Below are 16,510 nucleotides of genomic sequence, written 5' to 3'. Positions count from 1 at the left end.
ACTCAGAAATCCGCCTGCCTCTGCCTCCCAAGTGCTGGGATTAAAGGTGTGCGCCACCACTGCCAGGCGACAATCAATAACTTTAAAAAGGCTACTTCAAACCCTAGGTACAATCCCTCTGGAATCCATGCCAGATACAATGGCTGCCATTGTAGCAGTAGCTAAAATTCTGCTATAGGGACCTCTTTCAGTCCTATCATCTCATTTTTTTTTATTTTATTTAAAATTACTTTAAAGTAGACAGAGAATGTTGGCCAGTGGTTTGCCAGCTGGAGACATTGGATTTAATCATCAGGACTGCCAAAAATCAATCAATCAATCAATCACAGCACATCAGGTGGTTGATGGAAGATTATCTTGCGTTTAAGGTCAGTCCAAGATACATAGTAAGACCCTGTATCAATTTTTTTTTAATCTAAAGTACCACAGACAAACAAATGAATTAAACTAATAAAAAAATAAAGTCTTGCCGAGCAGTGGTGGTGCACGCCTTTAATCCCAGCACTTGGGAGGCAGAGGCAGGCAGATTTCTGAGTTCGAGGCCAGCCTGGTCTACAGAGTGAGTTCCAGCACAGCCAGGGCTACACAGAGAAACCCTGTCTCGAAAAAAAAAAAAAAACAAAAAACAAAAAACAAAAAGAATAAAGTCTGGATAAGGCTGGGAATATAGCTCACTTGTGGAGCACTTAATTTAGCTTGTCAGGCCCTTAGTTGGATTCCCAGGAAATTGAATTGATAAATAAAAAGAAAGTGCAAATGAACTGGATTAAACTACTCCTAGTAATTTCCAGTAGGATTTCCTTACATAAAACATGGAAGCTGGGCTGGAGAGATGGCTCACCGGGTAAGAGCACTGACTGCTCTTCCAAAGGTCCTGAGTTCGGATCCCAGCAACTACGTGGTGGCTCACAACCACCCGTAATGAGATCTGACTGCCCTCTTCTGATGTGTCTGAAGACAGCTACAGTGAATTTCGCCAGAGTAAGCGGGGGCCAGAGCGAGCGGGGCGGCAGGGGTCCTGAGTTCATTCCCAGCAGCCACACACAAGACAGCTCACGGCCATCTGTACAGCTACAGGGTACTCATACCCACAAAATAAATAAAATATATCTTTAAAAGAAAAAAACATGGAAGCTAAATATCACCAGGGTACCCATCGAAAGGCAGCACGTGAGCCTTACTGGGTTCAGGACAACTTGGCGCTGTGAACTCGTTGCCCTGGAGACAGGGTACCAGCGCGGCAGGCAGCCTGTGCATCGGCACCGGGAGTTTCTGAGCTCCACCTCAACCTGGCCCCCCCCCAGGACACGCCCCACGCTCCGCTGGATCTCTGATTGGGCAGCTCCGCGGAGGTGTGGCCGGAAGAGGCAAGGCTATTGGCAGGCGCGTGGTGTTCCTGGAAACATGGCGGAGCTCCCGAGGAAGCGTCCGTGTGGCCCGGTATGTGCGGACCTATGGGTTCCGGGGTGGGCCTGGGAACTGCAGCGTCTCACAGTGGTGTCGGTCTTCTGCTCCCCGCTCGTCCCACGTCCGAAGCCTGAGCTTGCAGGGTTAGCTGGTCCGATCTACCTTCATTCGCAGGGCGACGGTGTCTTGAGTCCTCTCCTTATTTTCTGATTCCTAGGGCTACTATGGACATACCTGTCTTCCCCTTCTCTAGGTTTCTTCCTTTGCCCCATGGGGATTCGTTTCTCAACTTCCTGGACCTGATCCCAGGCTTTGAGCACATCGAGTCCCTGTGTACTTCCACCCTGCCTGGTTTGGGAGAGTCAGATGGCGGGAGCCCCGAAGGGATGCTCCCCTCCTATGTGTGACCGTTCAGCCTCTCAGTCTTCCTCCTTCCTTCCTGGCAGGGTGAACATGGCCAAAGGGTTGAATGGAGAAAATGGAAACAACAGAGTAAGTAAAAGCTGAGCCCAACCGAGCTCTTCCTTCCCACAAACCACCTAATGCCCTGCCGAGCCCTCTTTGGGTCTCAGTGTATCCAAATGGAGCTGCATTGGCAGCCTATCCAGAGCCTAGGCTAGCCCAGTGAGAGAGAACTCTCCTCACTATGTCAAGTCCTTTTCCCCCAATAATTCTTCTCCAGAAAAAGAGGAGAAAAAGAAATGGAAGGACCTCAAGATAATGAAAAAACTGGAGCGGCAGCGTGCGCAGGAGGAACAGGCTAAGCGCCAGGAGGAGGAGGAAGAGGCCGCTGCCCAGAGGAGCAACCAAGGTAAGCAGCTGGGTCGTGAGGTGAATTGAGTCTCTGAGCCATGGGGATATGCAAGGGAGGGAAGGTTCACAGCCTGTCCGGCTGACTAAGGAACATCCCCTGTCCCTGCTAGGACGGCCTTACACTCTGAGTGTGGCCCTGCCAGGCTCCATCCTGGACAACGCCCAGTCACCTGAGCTCCGCACCTACCTGGCTGGCCAGATAGCCAGAGCCTGCACCATCTTTTGTGTGGATGAGATTGTGGTGTTCGATGAGGAGGGCCAAGATACCAAGTGAGAGTCTGGGGAGAGGGGAGGACCAGCAAGGGTGTCTGTGGCTTTGTCCTGCCCCTTGTCACCCACTCTGCTGCCTGGAAGGAGCTCTCAAAGGCTGCTGTAGACGCACCTTTTCTCTCCCTTGGTGCTAGAGAGCAGACTCAGGGTTTTCCTTTTTTAGTTTTTTGTTTGGTTTGGTTAGTTGGTTAGTTTGGTTATTTTCGAGGCAGGGTTTCTCTGTGTAGCCCTGGCTGTGCTGGAACTCACTCTGTAGACCAGGCTGGCCTCGAACTCAGAAATCCACCTGCCTCTGCCTCCCAAGTGCTGGGATTAAAGGCGTGTGCCACCACTGCCTGGCTCCAGCACTTGGAATTTGATGCCTGTCTTAATCTTTCCAGGAGTGTGGAAGGAGAATTCAGGGGAGTTGGCAAGAAGGGGCAGGCATGTGTCCAGCTGGCCCGCATCCTGCAGTACCTGGAATGTCCACAGTAAGTATGAAGTGAGGGTAGTGTCACATTTGAGAAGGCTGGGAGGCCCTGACAGCTACATTCCTCACTAGGTACCTGAGAAAGGCATTCTTCCCCAAGCACCAGGATCTGCAGTTTGCAGGTATGGCTAGTGTGCCTGCCCCATTTCCCATGGCTCATCCTTAGGCATGGAGAAATCATCCAGCTCCACAGATGGATCCAGTTGGGAAAACAGGCTAGGAGTAGAGCCTGGCCCTGACATCACCCCCTGTTCCCTGCCCAGGAATCCTCAACCCCTTGGACAGCCCTCACCACATGCGTCAGGATGAAGAATCCGAGTTCCGAGAAGGCGTCGTGGTGGACCGGCCCACCAAGGCAGGCCATGGCTCTTTGGTCAACTGTGGAATGAAGAAGGTAGGAGTGGGAAGGCGGGCTGCGGTGCACTTGGGGAAACTTGCTAGCTATGAAAGATAAGGACACATGAATGAGGAGACCTGGACTCCAGGCCTGCTGTGAAACACTAGTTAACCCAATGTAGGGCTCAAGAGATGAGCCCCTTGAGGCTGGAGAGGTGACTCAGAGGTTAAAGAACACAGGACCCACACTCAGTGCCCAGAACCCACAGGGTGGCTAACTCCAGCTCTAGGGAATGTGGTGCCATGGGCCATGGTGGCCTCCATGGGCCCCGGACATGAGCATGATGCCCAGGCACACATGCAGCTAAAATACCCACATATAATTAAGTGACAGAGAAGGAACCACACCATACTTCTTGTCATCAGTGCTTTTTTCAGGGTTGATTTTTGATCCTGAGGTTTAATCATGCTGTGTTGTATTCTCATGATCATATGTTCTCAGCTTTGCTATTTTTGAGGTTAGATAGTTTTAAATTTTTTAGTTTCTAGTCTGTGTGTGTGTGAGATTGTTTGGTAAATAGGCACATGCCAAGGAGTGAATGTGAGAACAGAGGACATCTTGGCAGGTGTCAGTTTTCTCTCACTATGTGGAAATTGAACTCAGGTCATCAGGCTTGGGAGCAGGAGCCTTTGCCTAGTGAATCGTCTCAGCAGATCCAAGCATAACTTGTTTATAGAGTCTGCTATTGAGGAAACTGAGATTCACAGGGATTAACTGACCTCCTCAGACTCTTCCAGCTTCCACACATAGGAAACGAACTTCATCTCTATGTAGATATTTCTCCATGTCTTAAGCCCTGGGCTTCCATTTCTGACCTGTGATAATTGTTCTACATGAATGGTCCCTCTTAGCAGGTCCCACGCAGTGGCAGAAACAGGGTAGCAGGTTCACCTGAGGTCTCTGAGGTCATGTCCCCTTCTCGGTGTGGCACTCACTCCCTCTAGCTTCTCTTCAGGAAGTGAAGATTGACAAGAAACTGGACCCTGGACTTCGGGTGACTGTGAGACTGAACCAGCAGCAGCTCCCAGGTATGGGGACCTTCCTCGTGCCTGCCCCCTACCTCCCTGTCTCCTTGGTTTTCATACCCTGTTTTGTTTCCCAGAATGCAAGACATACAAAGGAACAGTCGTGTCTTCACAGGATCCCCGCACCAAAGCTGGTCTCTACTGGGGCTACACTGTCCGGCTGGCCTCTTGCCTCAGTAAGAACTGAAATCCCTTCCCTGAGTGTCCATCTGTCCCGCTTGTGAGACCCACAAGTCAGATCAGGGTCTCTGTCCTACCCGATGGTGTGTATGTTTAGGTGGTGCCTCCTCTCGTCTCTGGTCTCATCTCTGGTCCCCTAGTCTCCCCGAACATCTCCGTGAATGCTAAGAACATCTGAGAACAGGATGTGCTTGGCTTCCATCCTGCTACAATATAAGCTCTAGGGAGGCCAGCACAGGACTCACTGTCTGTCTGAGACAAGTTTAGATATGTAAGACAAGTATCATGCCTGCTGTATGTTGTCTGGGGCTTAGGAGCTCCTTCCTGCCCACCCTGCTTGTTCCCCAGCCAAGGTTAACTTTCCAAGAGCAGTAGGTGCCTTTTTTCCCTGACCTCTATCTCCACCTGACCCTATACTGTGCCAGGCACACAGCCGAGAGCAAGACCCCACTGCCCCACCCCTCCCCCAGGTGCTGTGTTTGCTGAGTCTCCCTTCCAGGATGGGTATGACCTGACCATTGGGACATCAGAACGTGGCTCCAACGTGGCCTCTGCCCAGCTGCCCAGCTTCAGGTGAGTGCTGCTTAGAACAGGAACTGGGCCCTACTCTATAGGGGGTTAGGGACATGAGGCTCTGGAGACTGCATCCAGTGGATCCATAAGTCAGTGTCTCCCTCTCTGGGTACCAGGCATGCTCTTGTGGTGTTCGGAGGCATCCAAGGGCTAGAAGCTGGAGTGGATGCTGACCCGAACCTTGAAGTGGCAGACCCCAGTGTCCTCTTCGACTTTTACGTCAACACATGCCCTAGCCAGGGCAGCCGTACCATCCGCACTGAGGTGAGCCACAGCCACAGGCACCCAGTTCTTGCAGCCCACCCGGCTTACCTTTTCTAAAATGTACTTATGGATGTTTTGTCTGCATGTACTTGTGCACTCAGGAGGGCATCATATCCCATGAGACTACAGATGTCCAGAGTTATGAACTGTCATGTGGATTCTGAGAATTGAACTCAGGACTTCCGGGAAAGTGGCCAGTGGTCCTAACCATTGAGCCATCAATCCAACCACAGCCGAAATAGCTTTTCTGAAGCTGGGATCTTTGCCGCAGCAAACTAGTGGCAGGGACTGAATACAAGAGTAATTAAGAGTTGCAATTCTGGCCCTATAGTAGCCAGAATTGTATAGGATTGTGTTCCTAGGTTGAGGGACTCAGGTGATCTGTCTGTCCCTCTGCAGTGCTTCTTGCTTCCTTGGTTGTATCCTAGGTCCCTCCCGGTATTTCAAACATTTCTGTGCTGAGGGAAAGTGTGCCACAAGATCCAAGCATCCCCAGGATCTATGCACCCATCCTTGAGGCCAGCAAAGGATATGGTTCCTATGGGCATTATGGGGGAGGCTCTATTGCTCTGTCAGCCTCAGGGGCTGTGACTATGCAGATGGGCAACCCAAGTCTCCCTGTCTCTGAGGGCCCTGCCCATGTCACTAATTACTGCCCCACCAGTATCCCTCCTGGCCCTGAGGTAGGCCCCACACGGGGCTCTGAAAACAAGCAGCTGAGAAGGCTGCCTGGCTACCAGGTCCCAAACAACTTCTTTTTTTCCAGGAGGCCATACTCATCTCACTGGCTGCTCTGCAGCCTGGCCTCACCCAGGCGGGGTCGAGGCCCACCTGACCGCTTTCTGGACCCAGGATGTAGAGGAAGCAGTAAGACATGGAGGATTGCTGGGCAGTGGTGGCGCACGCCTTTAAACTCAGCACTTGAAAGGCAGGTGGATTTCTAAGTTCGAGGCCAGCCTGGTCTACAGAGTGAGTTCCAGGACAGCCAGGGCTAAACAGAGAAACCCTGTCTTGAAAAACAAAGAAAGACATGGAGGGTTCCAGGAGTAGAAATGGTCAAGACTTCTCTCCAAAAATAACTGCCTTTAATGTACGCCAGCCCCATCTCCCCAGGGTCTCATGTGAGTTCTCCACTGTCACTTGCTGCCAGCAGTGATGGCCTTGAGGTTTCCAGCTCGAGCCAGAATATTGGGCACAAAGAGCAATCCTGAGGCCCGCTCAATGCTCTCGATGGACACCAGGAACCGCTCCAAAGGGATAGTCTCATCCACAGGGGCATTGGGCATCACATAGGAACGTAGCTCAATCTGCCCACCGGCTGCTTCCAGGATCAGCACCTTGAAGAAGTGTGTGGGTACTGCCACGTGGTTCTTCCCAATAACCTGGTACTTCACATAGGACTTCCCATCAGCCTCGGTCCTGTGGAGAGACCCGGGCACACATGGCCATGAGGCCTGGTTAGATACAAGGTCACCTCTCTCAGGAAGCCTTCCCTGACCTAACTTCCAACACAAAGTTTGTGCCATGCCTAGTGCCTCCGTGGGTCTGGGAACTATGTAAGGTGGGGACCAACGCTTAACCTCTGTTTTTCTGCCCAATACTGCTTCAGACAGAATGGGTGGCAATAAATGCGGCTAGAGGAATGAGTTCTTTAGACCTTATGCTCACCCATGCTCACGTGACTGTAACCTGTCCCATAGGCAGTATACCTAACAAGCACGAGTGGGGGGCTATGATGGGGAAGCCCAGCCCCGGCCTGGTGCTCAGCAGGCTCCACACTGGATGGCCTGGAGGTCGAGTTTCCTCACAGCTGCTGCTGATATTTTCTGCTGCTGTCTAGAGCTCAGCTCACTTGTCTGGCAGGAATACTTAGAGCACATCAGAGGCAAAGGGGAGAGCCTCGTGTAGCATCGGGTTACAGGTGGTGAGGCATGTCAGAAGTTGGGGGCAGAGGCAGGTGGGGGGTCAGGCACCTGAGGCCACAACAGAGTTCTAGGCCACCCAAAGGTCTCTGGCTACAGTGACACAGAAAGCCCAAGTTTGGAGAACAGGAGTTGGAGGTCCTGTCAGCTACAGGCTTACCTGGGCAGGAAAAGAGGCCCCGTGCAAACATAGACATTTTGGTAAGTTCGAGTCAAGCTGCGGCTGTACTTCTCAAGGTTGTTCCAGGCATTCTGGTTGAGGTGTGGCACCTAGGGGGAGAAGTGAGGCTCAGGAGCACACCCACCAGGGACCTTCCATTAGGGATGCCCTAGCTCCTAAGGTGGATGCCCAAACATTCGAAGGACAAAGGCTCAAAGAAGGGCTCATTCCTTGAGGCTCTGTGACTACAGGTGTTGAGCCAGTGCTAGCCACACCCCCATTCCTGGCACTCCAAAGCTCTAAGCTTTTCCCAACTCAAAGAAAGGAGGAAGAAGGGAACATTAGTCATTCCGAGACCCCTAAGGTCCCTGGAAACTCCCAAACCTCAGGGCAAGCTCTAAAAAAGGCATAGGGGCTAGACAGGAGTCCTGCACCTTTAATTCCAGCTCCCTTGAGTTCTGGGGCAGCCTGGGCTACACAGAGAAACCCTGTCTGGAAAAATCTACAACAAAAAGGGGTGGGGAGGGATGTGGGTTCCTGTCTATCTCCATCCACTGGCTGGGTGTTCCAGGAACCTACTTCACAAGACCCTGCTGGGAGCAGTTACAGGGCTAAGAGTGTGCCCCGGTGGCATGACTGGCACCAGCAGCTGCTGTAGGCCAGCAGAGTAGACAGAGTAGTCAAGCTCCTGGGTTCCCTGAGGAAGCACATTGCTGCAGCCAGTCACTGCTTGGTGCATCGCTTTCCACGGGAGACTGAAGGAGGATTAACCCGGGACTCTGCCGTGCGACGGTAGGATTCCTCCCTCCCTCCACGGTGCACGCATAAAGTACGATCTAGACGCTGCAATCAGGCGGGTGACTAGGGTGCTAGACTGACTACCTGAGGCGCTACGTTACTCAGGTAGAAGGTGTCGTCCATGGCCCGCTGACTCCAGCGGTGATTGGCGGCGGCGGCCAAGTGGCCGCGGTCAAAGCCACTGCCGCGGTAGTCCGCATTGGTGGCGCGGTGGTACGCGTGCACTGAGTCGTCCTCGCGGAAGTCGCAGGCGCGACGGTCCCCGTCGCCGCGGAGCCGCTCTGGCCTCAGCTGCTCCAACACCCAGAGCGCACCGCGCGTGCGCGGGTCGTAGCTAAGCACGTAGGACTCGCGGCTCCGGAGCTGCGCTACGCCAGGCAGCCCGTACTTGGCCAATTCCCCGGTGCCGCCAGCCGTTCCGCCGGGCAGCGCGGGAAGATCGGCCGCGAACACCGGCAACACCGGCACTCGGCCCAGCAGCCCTGGCGCTTTGCCGTCCCGCCGCCACCAATGCTCCGCCGCGGCGCCCAGCCCCGCGCCCAGCGCTAGGGTCAGGCCGGTCCGCAGAGCGCGCATGCCTTACCGGAGGAGCGAGAAGGGAAGGAGCCAGCGCGAGTGTCGCCACTCACCGACGCCCTTCAGCTGCCCTTTTAAGACGTAGCGGGCCTCGCACCGCCCTGCTCGCTTACCATTGGTCGTTCCACGTCTGGCTCCGCCTCGCCTTGTACGCCTCCCTTGGCCCTGGGTAATCTAGTTGGTTTTCAACCCGACAGAACTCCCAGATCTCTCAGACCCCTCCTGTGCACTCATCCTCCTGCCACCAAACGAGCGAGCGAAGGATTGACTAACAGAAGGACACAGGTGAAACTGTAGCTGGTGATAGCCACCTGGAACCGAAGCGTGCTAGTAAGGTTAGAGAAAATAGCTATGCTAGGGTCATACTTTTCAACTCGCTTAATGGGTTGAGTCTGGGAGGTATTTTGTGTAGGCCAGTGTTTCCTGTCTGTAGGACAGGGGCTGGCTAAGGATATTTCCGACATACCAGACAAAACAGTATTTCTTTTCTTTTCTTTTTTTCTTTTTTCTTTTTTTCTTTTTTGGTTTTTCGAGACAAGGTTTCTCTGTGAAGCCAGGGCTGTCCTGTAACTCAATCTGTAGACCAGGCTGGCCTCGAACTCAGAAATCCGCCTGCCTCTGCCTCCCAAGAGCTAGGATTAAAGTTGTGCACCACCACTGCCCGGCGAAACAGTATTTTAACCTATTAATATTTTAAGGCATCAAGGTCCTTACAACCTATTAAGGTGGAGGAAGAACATACATAAAAACTATAAAGAAAATAGGGCTGAGAGTATACTGTCAGAGTTAACACTCATTAGCATGGGACAAAACCAATTATACATTAAAAGATAATTGGGGGAGGGCACTGGAGAGATGGCTCAGTGGTTAAGAGCACTGACTGCTCTTCCAGAGGTCCTGAGTTCAATTCCTAGCAGCCACATGGTGGCTCACAACCCTCTGTAATGGGATCAGATGCCCTCTTCTAGTGTGTCTGAAGACAGCAATGGTATACTTCAGAGGCCAAATTGTTTAAATTCAGACTCCATGGTAGAGAACCTGATCTACATTTGAACTCGGGTAAACTAACAGGCTGGTACCTACCTAGCATTAGTTTCCAAGTTGCCCTCCAACAAACCTGAACCTAGCCCCAGTCTCTTAGCTAATCCCCCACAAGACCAGCATGTCCAGGTTAGTCCCCCCAACAAGCCTACATCCCCAGGTTCAAGCCCACCCCCTGCCTAGTGACCAACAATGCATATGGTAACAGAAATTAAATTTATGATATGACTCCCAGCACTAGCCAATTATGTTAAAGGCCACAGTAGCTTTCCAATTAGATGCTTGCACATGTACTCCCTGCTTGCTGCTTACTATAAAGCATTGCCCTGATAGATATTCAGGGCCCAACCACCACCAAAACCCTGCTGTGTGGTATGCTGGGTAGGGCATGAACTAGCTTGAATAGAATAAAGACCCTGCTGTGAGTTGCATCAGATCAGCTCCTGTTTGTTTTTTTTTTTTTTTTTTTTGGTAATCAATAACATTCTCTAGCCAGCCTGGTCTACAGAGTGAGTTCCAGGACAGCCAAGGCTACACAGAGAAACACTGTCTCAAAAAAAAAAAAAAAAAAAAAAAAAAAAACCAAAAAAAAAAAAAAACCAAAAAACAAAAAAATCCCTGGCACTACATTTTGGTGTGTTGTGTGGGAAGTTCCCTATGACACACAGGACTACTGATCTGGAGGATCATGAAGCCAGCAAAACCAGTCTAGGTATTTGTGCTTTTATGTTTGTAATACAGTGTTAAACTTCCTGCTTTTTGCCTGTCTGAGTGCTGAATTTGTCTGAGCTTTCTGTGAAATCTGCAGAATAGAACAAAAGCAATGTGGAACTCTTCCAGCTGTGCTGAGATGATTTATTTGTGTAGACCTGGCTTGTGTTGCTGTGGTGATTCTTCTAGGTTTGGGCCCTGCTGAGGAATCCCAGTGTCAGAAGCCTCCTATAATGTCTGAGCAAGTGAGTACTTGCTCAGTGGCTCAAAAGCTTGTGATTTCTGTGGCGGCTAATTTGTCTAAATGTTAGAAGTTTTCTGTGAGATTTACAGAGTGGAATGAAATCTTTTTGTTGTTGTTGTTTTGGTTTTTTTTGTTTTTGTTTTTCGAGACAGGGTTTCTCTGTATAGCCCTGGCTGTCCTGGAGCTCACTCTGTAGACCAGGCTGGCCTCGAAGTCAGAAATCTGCCTGCCTCTGCCTCCCAAGTGCTGGGATTAAAGGCTTGTGCCATCACCACCCAGCATGAAGTCTTGTGTAAAGATAAATGACTTATGTTGCCATGGTAATTTTTACAGGTCTCAGTAAACATCTGTGCAGTACTCTAGGTTGTCGTGTGTGTGAGCACCAACTTCTTGTTAGTGAGGGCTATATCATTTTCTGGTTTTGGTTTTTGTTGCTGACTGTCTCTTCACAGTTTCTCAGTGGTGTCAAATCCTTAGTCTGTGAGTGCCACCTTCTGGTTGGTTCTTGTTACAGTGGGTTGTATAGGTTTCTGGTCTTGACTGGTTTTTGTTTCTGGTTGTGCCTTTCTCTGTTTACTGATTCCAAAGTGTGCCATATCTTTCTGGGAACAAGGCCTTGAATTTGTTTCTGTGGCCAGTTTGTGGTTAGGACAGATGTGTCTGAGAGCCATGGCTATGGGGAGGCCAGGAGACCTCCTGAGCCTCAATTAGGAGCTGAGATGTTCACCCATCTGAGAACAAGGCCTTGATTTTATACCCATGACTGGTTGCAGTTAAGGATAGATGTATCTGGAAACCGTGGCTAAGGTGCAGCCAGGAGATGTTCTGAGTCTTGGTCTGGGGGTGGGCATGGACTCTGGGAAACCAAGAGACACCCACCAATCTGGTTCTTTTCTTGTGTGTGTGCACCACTTTCTGGTTGTTTCTCATTTCTGTCTGATAGACAAGGTTGGGCTTGTGAATTGGGTGTCATAGAGAGATCATTTTCATGAGTGCCACTTTCTGGTTGTTTCTCTTTTTTCTCTCGTTTGCTGTGTTGTTTGTGTTTCTCATTACAAGATGACATTGAAGAAGTGACTTTGACTAGAAGACTGTGATGAAGTGACTTGGACTTAGATGGATATATTAACATGAGAAAGGCTACATCTACCACATTCTGCAGGTTCCCTTCACCATAGAAGAGGCCAGAAAGCTTGTTCCTAGCCCCACAGGGGAGCCCATCAGTAATCAAGCAAATATTGATGAGTTAGCTTCCCCCTAACTCTCCCAGACTGGGATTTTAACACCATTGAAGGTAAGGAGACTCTTGGTCTACTGTCAGACTCTGTTGTCAGGTCTTAAGTGGCTGCAAGACAGCCCACAGATTTGGCCAGAGTGTATGGCATTGGGCAGAGAGAAAATGAAAGCCCTGCAGCTTTTTTTTAAGAGGTTCATGGAGACATTTCAACAATACACCCCCATAGACCCTGAATCATCAAAAGCAAAGGCAGCAGTTGCTCTCACTTTTATTAATCAGGCTGCACAAGATATTAAGAAAAAGTTCCAGAGGTTTGAGAGGTTAGGACAAAGGAGTCTGAGGGACTTAGTGATGTGACAGAAAGTACTTAAAAAAGAGAGAGACTACAGAGGAGAAGCAGATGAGAGGACAGAAGCTACAGACTTGAGACCTGGCAAAGACCCAGTTGGTAGCCATGGACAAACCAGAAAACTATAGGAGATCCTAAAAGTCAACTTCAGAAGATCCTGAAGATCAAATGATGTGCCCCCTCCCCAAGCCCAGGGTAACCCTAAAAGTAAAAGGGAAACCCACCAGCATTTTTGTTGATTATTAATAAAGTTCAACATTTTGTCTTGTTAAAACCTGAAGATAAATTATCTTCTCTTCACCAGTATATAAATGACTTCCTGGTGGCAACAGAAACAAAACAAAAGCACAGGACCTCTTAGAGGCCCTAAAAATTGGACTACTGAGCCTCCACTAAAAAGGCCTTACTCTGCTAAATACAGGAGACCTCCCTAGACCTGAGGGGTGAATACTAAGATTTGGGGCCCTGGCATTGGCCAATGGTCATTCTGATACTGCTGCGGGCTGACCCAGTCAGGGTCCCTCAATCTGGGGAGAATCAGGGTTCCAGTACTCAAGTGGGCAAGGAGTCAGTGAGTGACAAACAGACATGAACACAAGAGAGTGCTGAATCTGAGTGTAATTTCTCAAAGTAAGCACCAGACTTTTATAGTCATTACAGAAGAAATAAGGAAGTTAGGAAATACAACAGCCAAAGTACATCAAGGTCATCTGATACGTAATGATTCTTAAAAACAAAACAGAAAATGAGTACATACAAGAACTAGGCAGTGGTTACAACTGAGATAAAGTCAGCCTGATCTGAAGTACTCTAGTTCCTTCTAAAACCACAACCCACCTTCTTCCTAGACCATTGTAAATTCCTGTAAATGGGAGTGACTCAGTTGTTGTTCTAAGTATTTGTGGGGGACCTCCATTTACCAGAGGAGCCCACCAACTTTCTTCTATTAAGTAATGTAGTCTGCCATATATGACTGTAATGAGAATTCTAAGTTTACTTTGTTGAACTTGCCCTGGGATTATTAACTCTTATCCAGTAAACTGCAATGCCTGATTTCTTTCACCATCTCTCTTGCAACACTGGAGGCAATTCATCTGAATAAGTAACATTCTTTATAAAATTCCAAGCCCAGGGTCAGCTCAGCATTGACTAGGATGTTGGAACACTGGTGGAGGCCAGGAAACAATGTCCAGTCTAACTTGGCTATTTGTCAAATCATCCCTTGGGGGCACCTCTATACCTATAATAAAACAATATTGAAAGGAAGCATACAAAAACCCTCCATCTATTATTGCAAGGACAAATCTGGACCACATCCATGTTAGGGAACACCAAGGACTTCCAGGAGACCAGCTTCCTTGAAATTTTTTACCTCAGAACTGTAGCCAAGCTTGGACATGTTGTGCAGACTCCACTGGAGTGGGTGTGGCATGATACCAATTGCCAGAAGCTTCCCCCAACTCCCTGTTTACACGTCAGTGCAGCAACAGCCTCCTTGTTAAGGATGATGCCAAAATGATTCATTTCCAGCCTCTTCTCTGCCCTACTGCCTGACCCTGAGCCCAATCAGTGGGCCTCTGCATGACTGCTCAGATGGATGAAGAGGTAACATGGTTCACCATGGCAACAGCTTCATTCAGGAAGGCCAGAGGTAGGTCAACTCTTTGCTAGCAGGTCCACGTGAGAGAAGAGAACCTAGTCCAGCCAGATCTGTTCAGGACTGAGTGGAATGGTTCAAAAAAACCCCACACTGAGCCAGGCAGTGGTGGCACACACCTTTAATCCCAGCACTTGGGAGGCAGAGGCAGACAGATTTCTAAGTTCGAGGCCAGCATGGTCTACAGAGTGAGTTTCAGGACAGCCAGGGCTACACAGAGAAACCCTGTCTCAACCCTGGCCCCCCCCCAAAAATAAACAAAACAAAACAACAAAAACAAAAAGAAACACACTGGGCCGGGAGTCTTGTCAAAGCAGGAACTCACTTTACTAAACTAGGCATTTGCTTATATAGAAAAGGCAAGAAGTTGGGGATAGGGGTATAGGGTGAGATGATGTATGGGGTGGTGTAAGATGATGAGGGGTGTAAGGTGATCTCATGGGTCCTATAAAAAATCTTTACATCAGCATCAGTGGTAGGTAGGCAAAGGCAGTCTCATTCAGGTCACTAGGTCGTGCTGAGTCATTCTCAAGCAAATGACAAGTCTCAAAAATCAAGCCAGGCTTGGATTTGTCCTCAAGGCCCAAACCAAAGCCAAATAGGGCCCAACAGGGGTATGCTAGGGCAGAGGTGGTTACAAACACTGAGGTCATATGGGCAGAATCACCCCTGGCAGGAATGTCAGGCCAGAATGCTGAACTGACAGCTCTGACCAAGGTGTTAGAGCTGAGAGACAAGAGACACAGATAGCCAGTGTGCCTTTGCTACTTCTCATATCTGTGAGAGAGTCCTTCTGACAGCAGAAGGAAGAAAAAAACTCCATCCCAAAGAGTAACAAGACAGCTCGGTGGGTAACCCTAGAAGTTGGCACCCTCATGTCTTTGATTACACTAGAACCAGGAGACCCACACTCTTTGACCAGACAGAAGATGTGATCTGGGCCAAAAACCTGTCCATGTCTCAGTGTCATAAGAGATGTCAGAGGTCAAAGAGAGAGAGAGAGAGAGAGAGAGAGAGAGAGAGAGAGAGAGAGAGAGAGAGAGAGAGAGAGAGAGAGAGAGAGAGAGAGAAAGAGAGCTATGATGGAGGAGGACAGGTGACTAAAAACTAATTGTATCAGAGAAAATGGGTATAAGCACACTGAAAAAAATCCATTGTTCTTCACACATGGGAGCTCAGAAAATTCAGGACTAAGTCCACCAGTTCTACATCAGAATTAGAGATGCCAACTCGAAATAGCTGAAATTGGTAAAACAAAACAAAACAAAACTGTAGAGCCTGTCAATTGACCAATACAGTTGCCAATAAAAAGAACACTAGTACTCAATACTAAAGCACCAAGCCAGGAGTCTATCAGGAAAGGGACTAATGGACTTCATGGAGCTAAAACCAAGAAAATTTGGATACAAATATTTGCTAATATTTATTGATACCTTTTCAAGATGGAATGAGACTTTCCCAAGTAAGGACCAGACTGTGCAGATGGTAACAAAGAAACTACTGAAAGAAATTCTTCCAAGGTATGGTTTTTCTAAGCTTATAGGGTCAGACAGTGGACCTGCATTTGTGTCCCAGGTAAGTTAGAGATTATCTAATATTCTGGGGATTAGAAACTTCCTTGTGCCTATACAGACCCCAGAGTTCAGGATAGGTAGAAAGATAAACATAACCCTAAAAGAGACTTTAACTAAATTTACCTTAAGACTGATGGTGACTGGGTAGAGTTCAGAACTCCCCATAACAGATGGGACTCACCCATTTTGAAGTTATATTTGGTTCACCTGCTGACAAAAGTTATTAATTACATGATCTCATGGGTATCCAATGGGTACACAAACATGTTTGTCTTAAACATTGTGGTTTCCATAAAACAAGTCCACCTGTGGAGCTCCACCAACTTTAGCCTGGAGATAGTTCCCTAGTCAAGAGACACTGCCAGGGGTCACTAGAGCTTCACTGAAAGGGTCCCTGTGCTACAGAGCTGCAGTGTGGATCAACCATACCTCCATTTGCTGTTGAAGAAGACCCTGACCAGCAGGAGGAGAATTCAGCCTCATGACTCTCTCCTGTTTCCCACTGATAGGCCCCTAACCATGCCCCAGGGGCACCACAAAATCAAAGCCCTGTAACAGTTTTCATGAAGCTCCAGAAACCCCATGATTGGGTCTTCTAGTCACAAGAGAAAGGGGAGGGGGTGAGAGGCCAATCTTTTAAGTTCAGACTTCACTTTAAAGAATGTGACCTAAGTTTGAACTCAGGTAAACTAACAGGCTGGTACCTAGCATCAGTTTCCAAGTTGCCCCCAACAAAATCCAAGCCTAGTTCTAGTCTCTAGCCTAATCCCCAACAAGACCAGCGTCTCCAGGTTACACCCTCAATAATACCAGCATCTCCAGGTTATTCCCCCAACAAACCTG

The 16,510-nt window shown here is 49.1% G+C and overlaps 2 protein-coding genes and 1 pseudogene across 2 annotated transcripts; 1 reads left to right on the top strand and 2 right to left on the bottom strand.

Moving 5' to 3' along the window:
- Positions 1–1,257, bottom strand: part of LOC116091614 — a 3,096-nt pseudogene extending 1,839 nt beyond the window's left edge.
- A 107-nt stretch (positions 1,258–1,364) lies between these two features.
- On the top strand, positions 1,365–6,587 carry Spout1 (SPOUT domain containing methyltransferase 1). Its single transcript, XM_031369659.1, has 12 exons — positions 1,365–1,440; positions 1,854–1,899; positions 2,090–2,218; positions 2,331–2,490; positions 2,871–2,960; positions 3,032–3,081; positions 3,223–3,353; positions 4,312–4,384; positions 4,459–4,557; positions 5,032–5,134; positions 5,251–5,398; positions 6,165–6,587. The coding sequence occupies exons 1-12, from the start codon at positions 1,405–1,407 to the stop codon at positions 6,231–6,233; spliced, it is 1,134 nt and encodes a 377-aa protein (XP_031225519.1). The 5' UTR covers positions 1,365–1,404; the 3' UTR covers positions 6,234–6,587.
- On the bottom strand, positions 6,462–8,920 carry Endog (endonuclease G). Its single transcript, XM_031369660.1, has 3 exons — positions 8,363–8,920; positions 7,481–7,590; positions 6,462–6,817 (listed from the first exon to the last, which is right to left on the bottom strand). The coding sequence occupies exons 1-3, from the start codon at positions 8,852–8,854 to the stop codon at positions 6,535–6,537; spliced, it is 885 nt and encodes a 294-aa protein (XP_031225520.1). The 5' UTR covers positions 8,855–8,920; the 3' UTR covers positions 6,462–6,534.
- Between the last annotated feature and the right edge of the window lie 7,590 nt (positions 8,921–16,510).

Source organism: Mastomys coucha, unplaced genomic scaffold (genome assembly GCF_008632895.1).
Source record: "Mastomys coucha isolate ucsf_1 unplaced genomic scaffold, UCSF_Mcou_1 pScaffold15, whole genome shotgun sequence".
Lineage (NCBI taxonomy): Eukaryota > Metazoa > Chordata > Mammalia > Rodentia > Muridae > Mastomys > Mastomys coucha.
The sequence above is the reverse complement of the archived record's forward strand: the minus strand, read 5'-3'. Positions and strand labels throughout refer to the sequence as shown.

Excerpts from the sequence above, each read along its gene's own strand:
- Endog (XM_031369660.1), bottom strand. The coding sequence starts at position 8,854 with ATGCGCGCTCTGCGGACCGGCCTGACCCTAGCGCTGGGCGCGGGGCTG. Across the intron at positions 7,591-8,362 it reads TGAGTAACGTAGCGCCTCAG|GTGCCACACCTCAACCAGAA; the intron begins GTAGTCAGTCTA and ends TTCTCCCCCTAG. Across the intron at positions 6,818-7,480 it reads GGGCCTCTTTTCCTGCCCAG|GACCGAGGCTGATGGGAAGT; the intron begins GTAAGCCTGTAG and ends GTCTCTCCACAG.
- Spout1 (XM_031369659.1), top strand. The coding sequence starts at position 1,405 with ATGGCGGAGCTCCCGAGGAAGCGTCCGTGTGGCCCG. Across the intron at positions 4,385-4,458 it reads GAACCAGCAGCAGCTCCCAG|AATGCAAGACATACAAAGGA; the intron begins GTATGGGGACCT and ends TTTGTTTCCCAG. Across the intron at positions 5,135-5,250 it reads GCCCAGCTGCCCAGCTTCAG|GCATGCTCTTGTGGTGTTCG; the intron begins GTGAGTGCTGCT and ends TCTGGGTACCAG.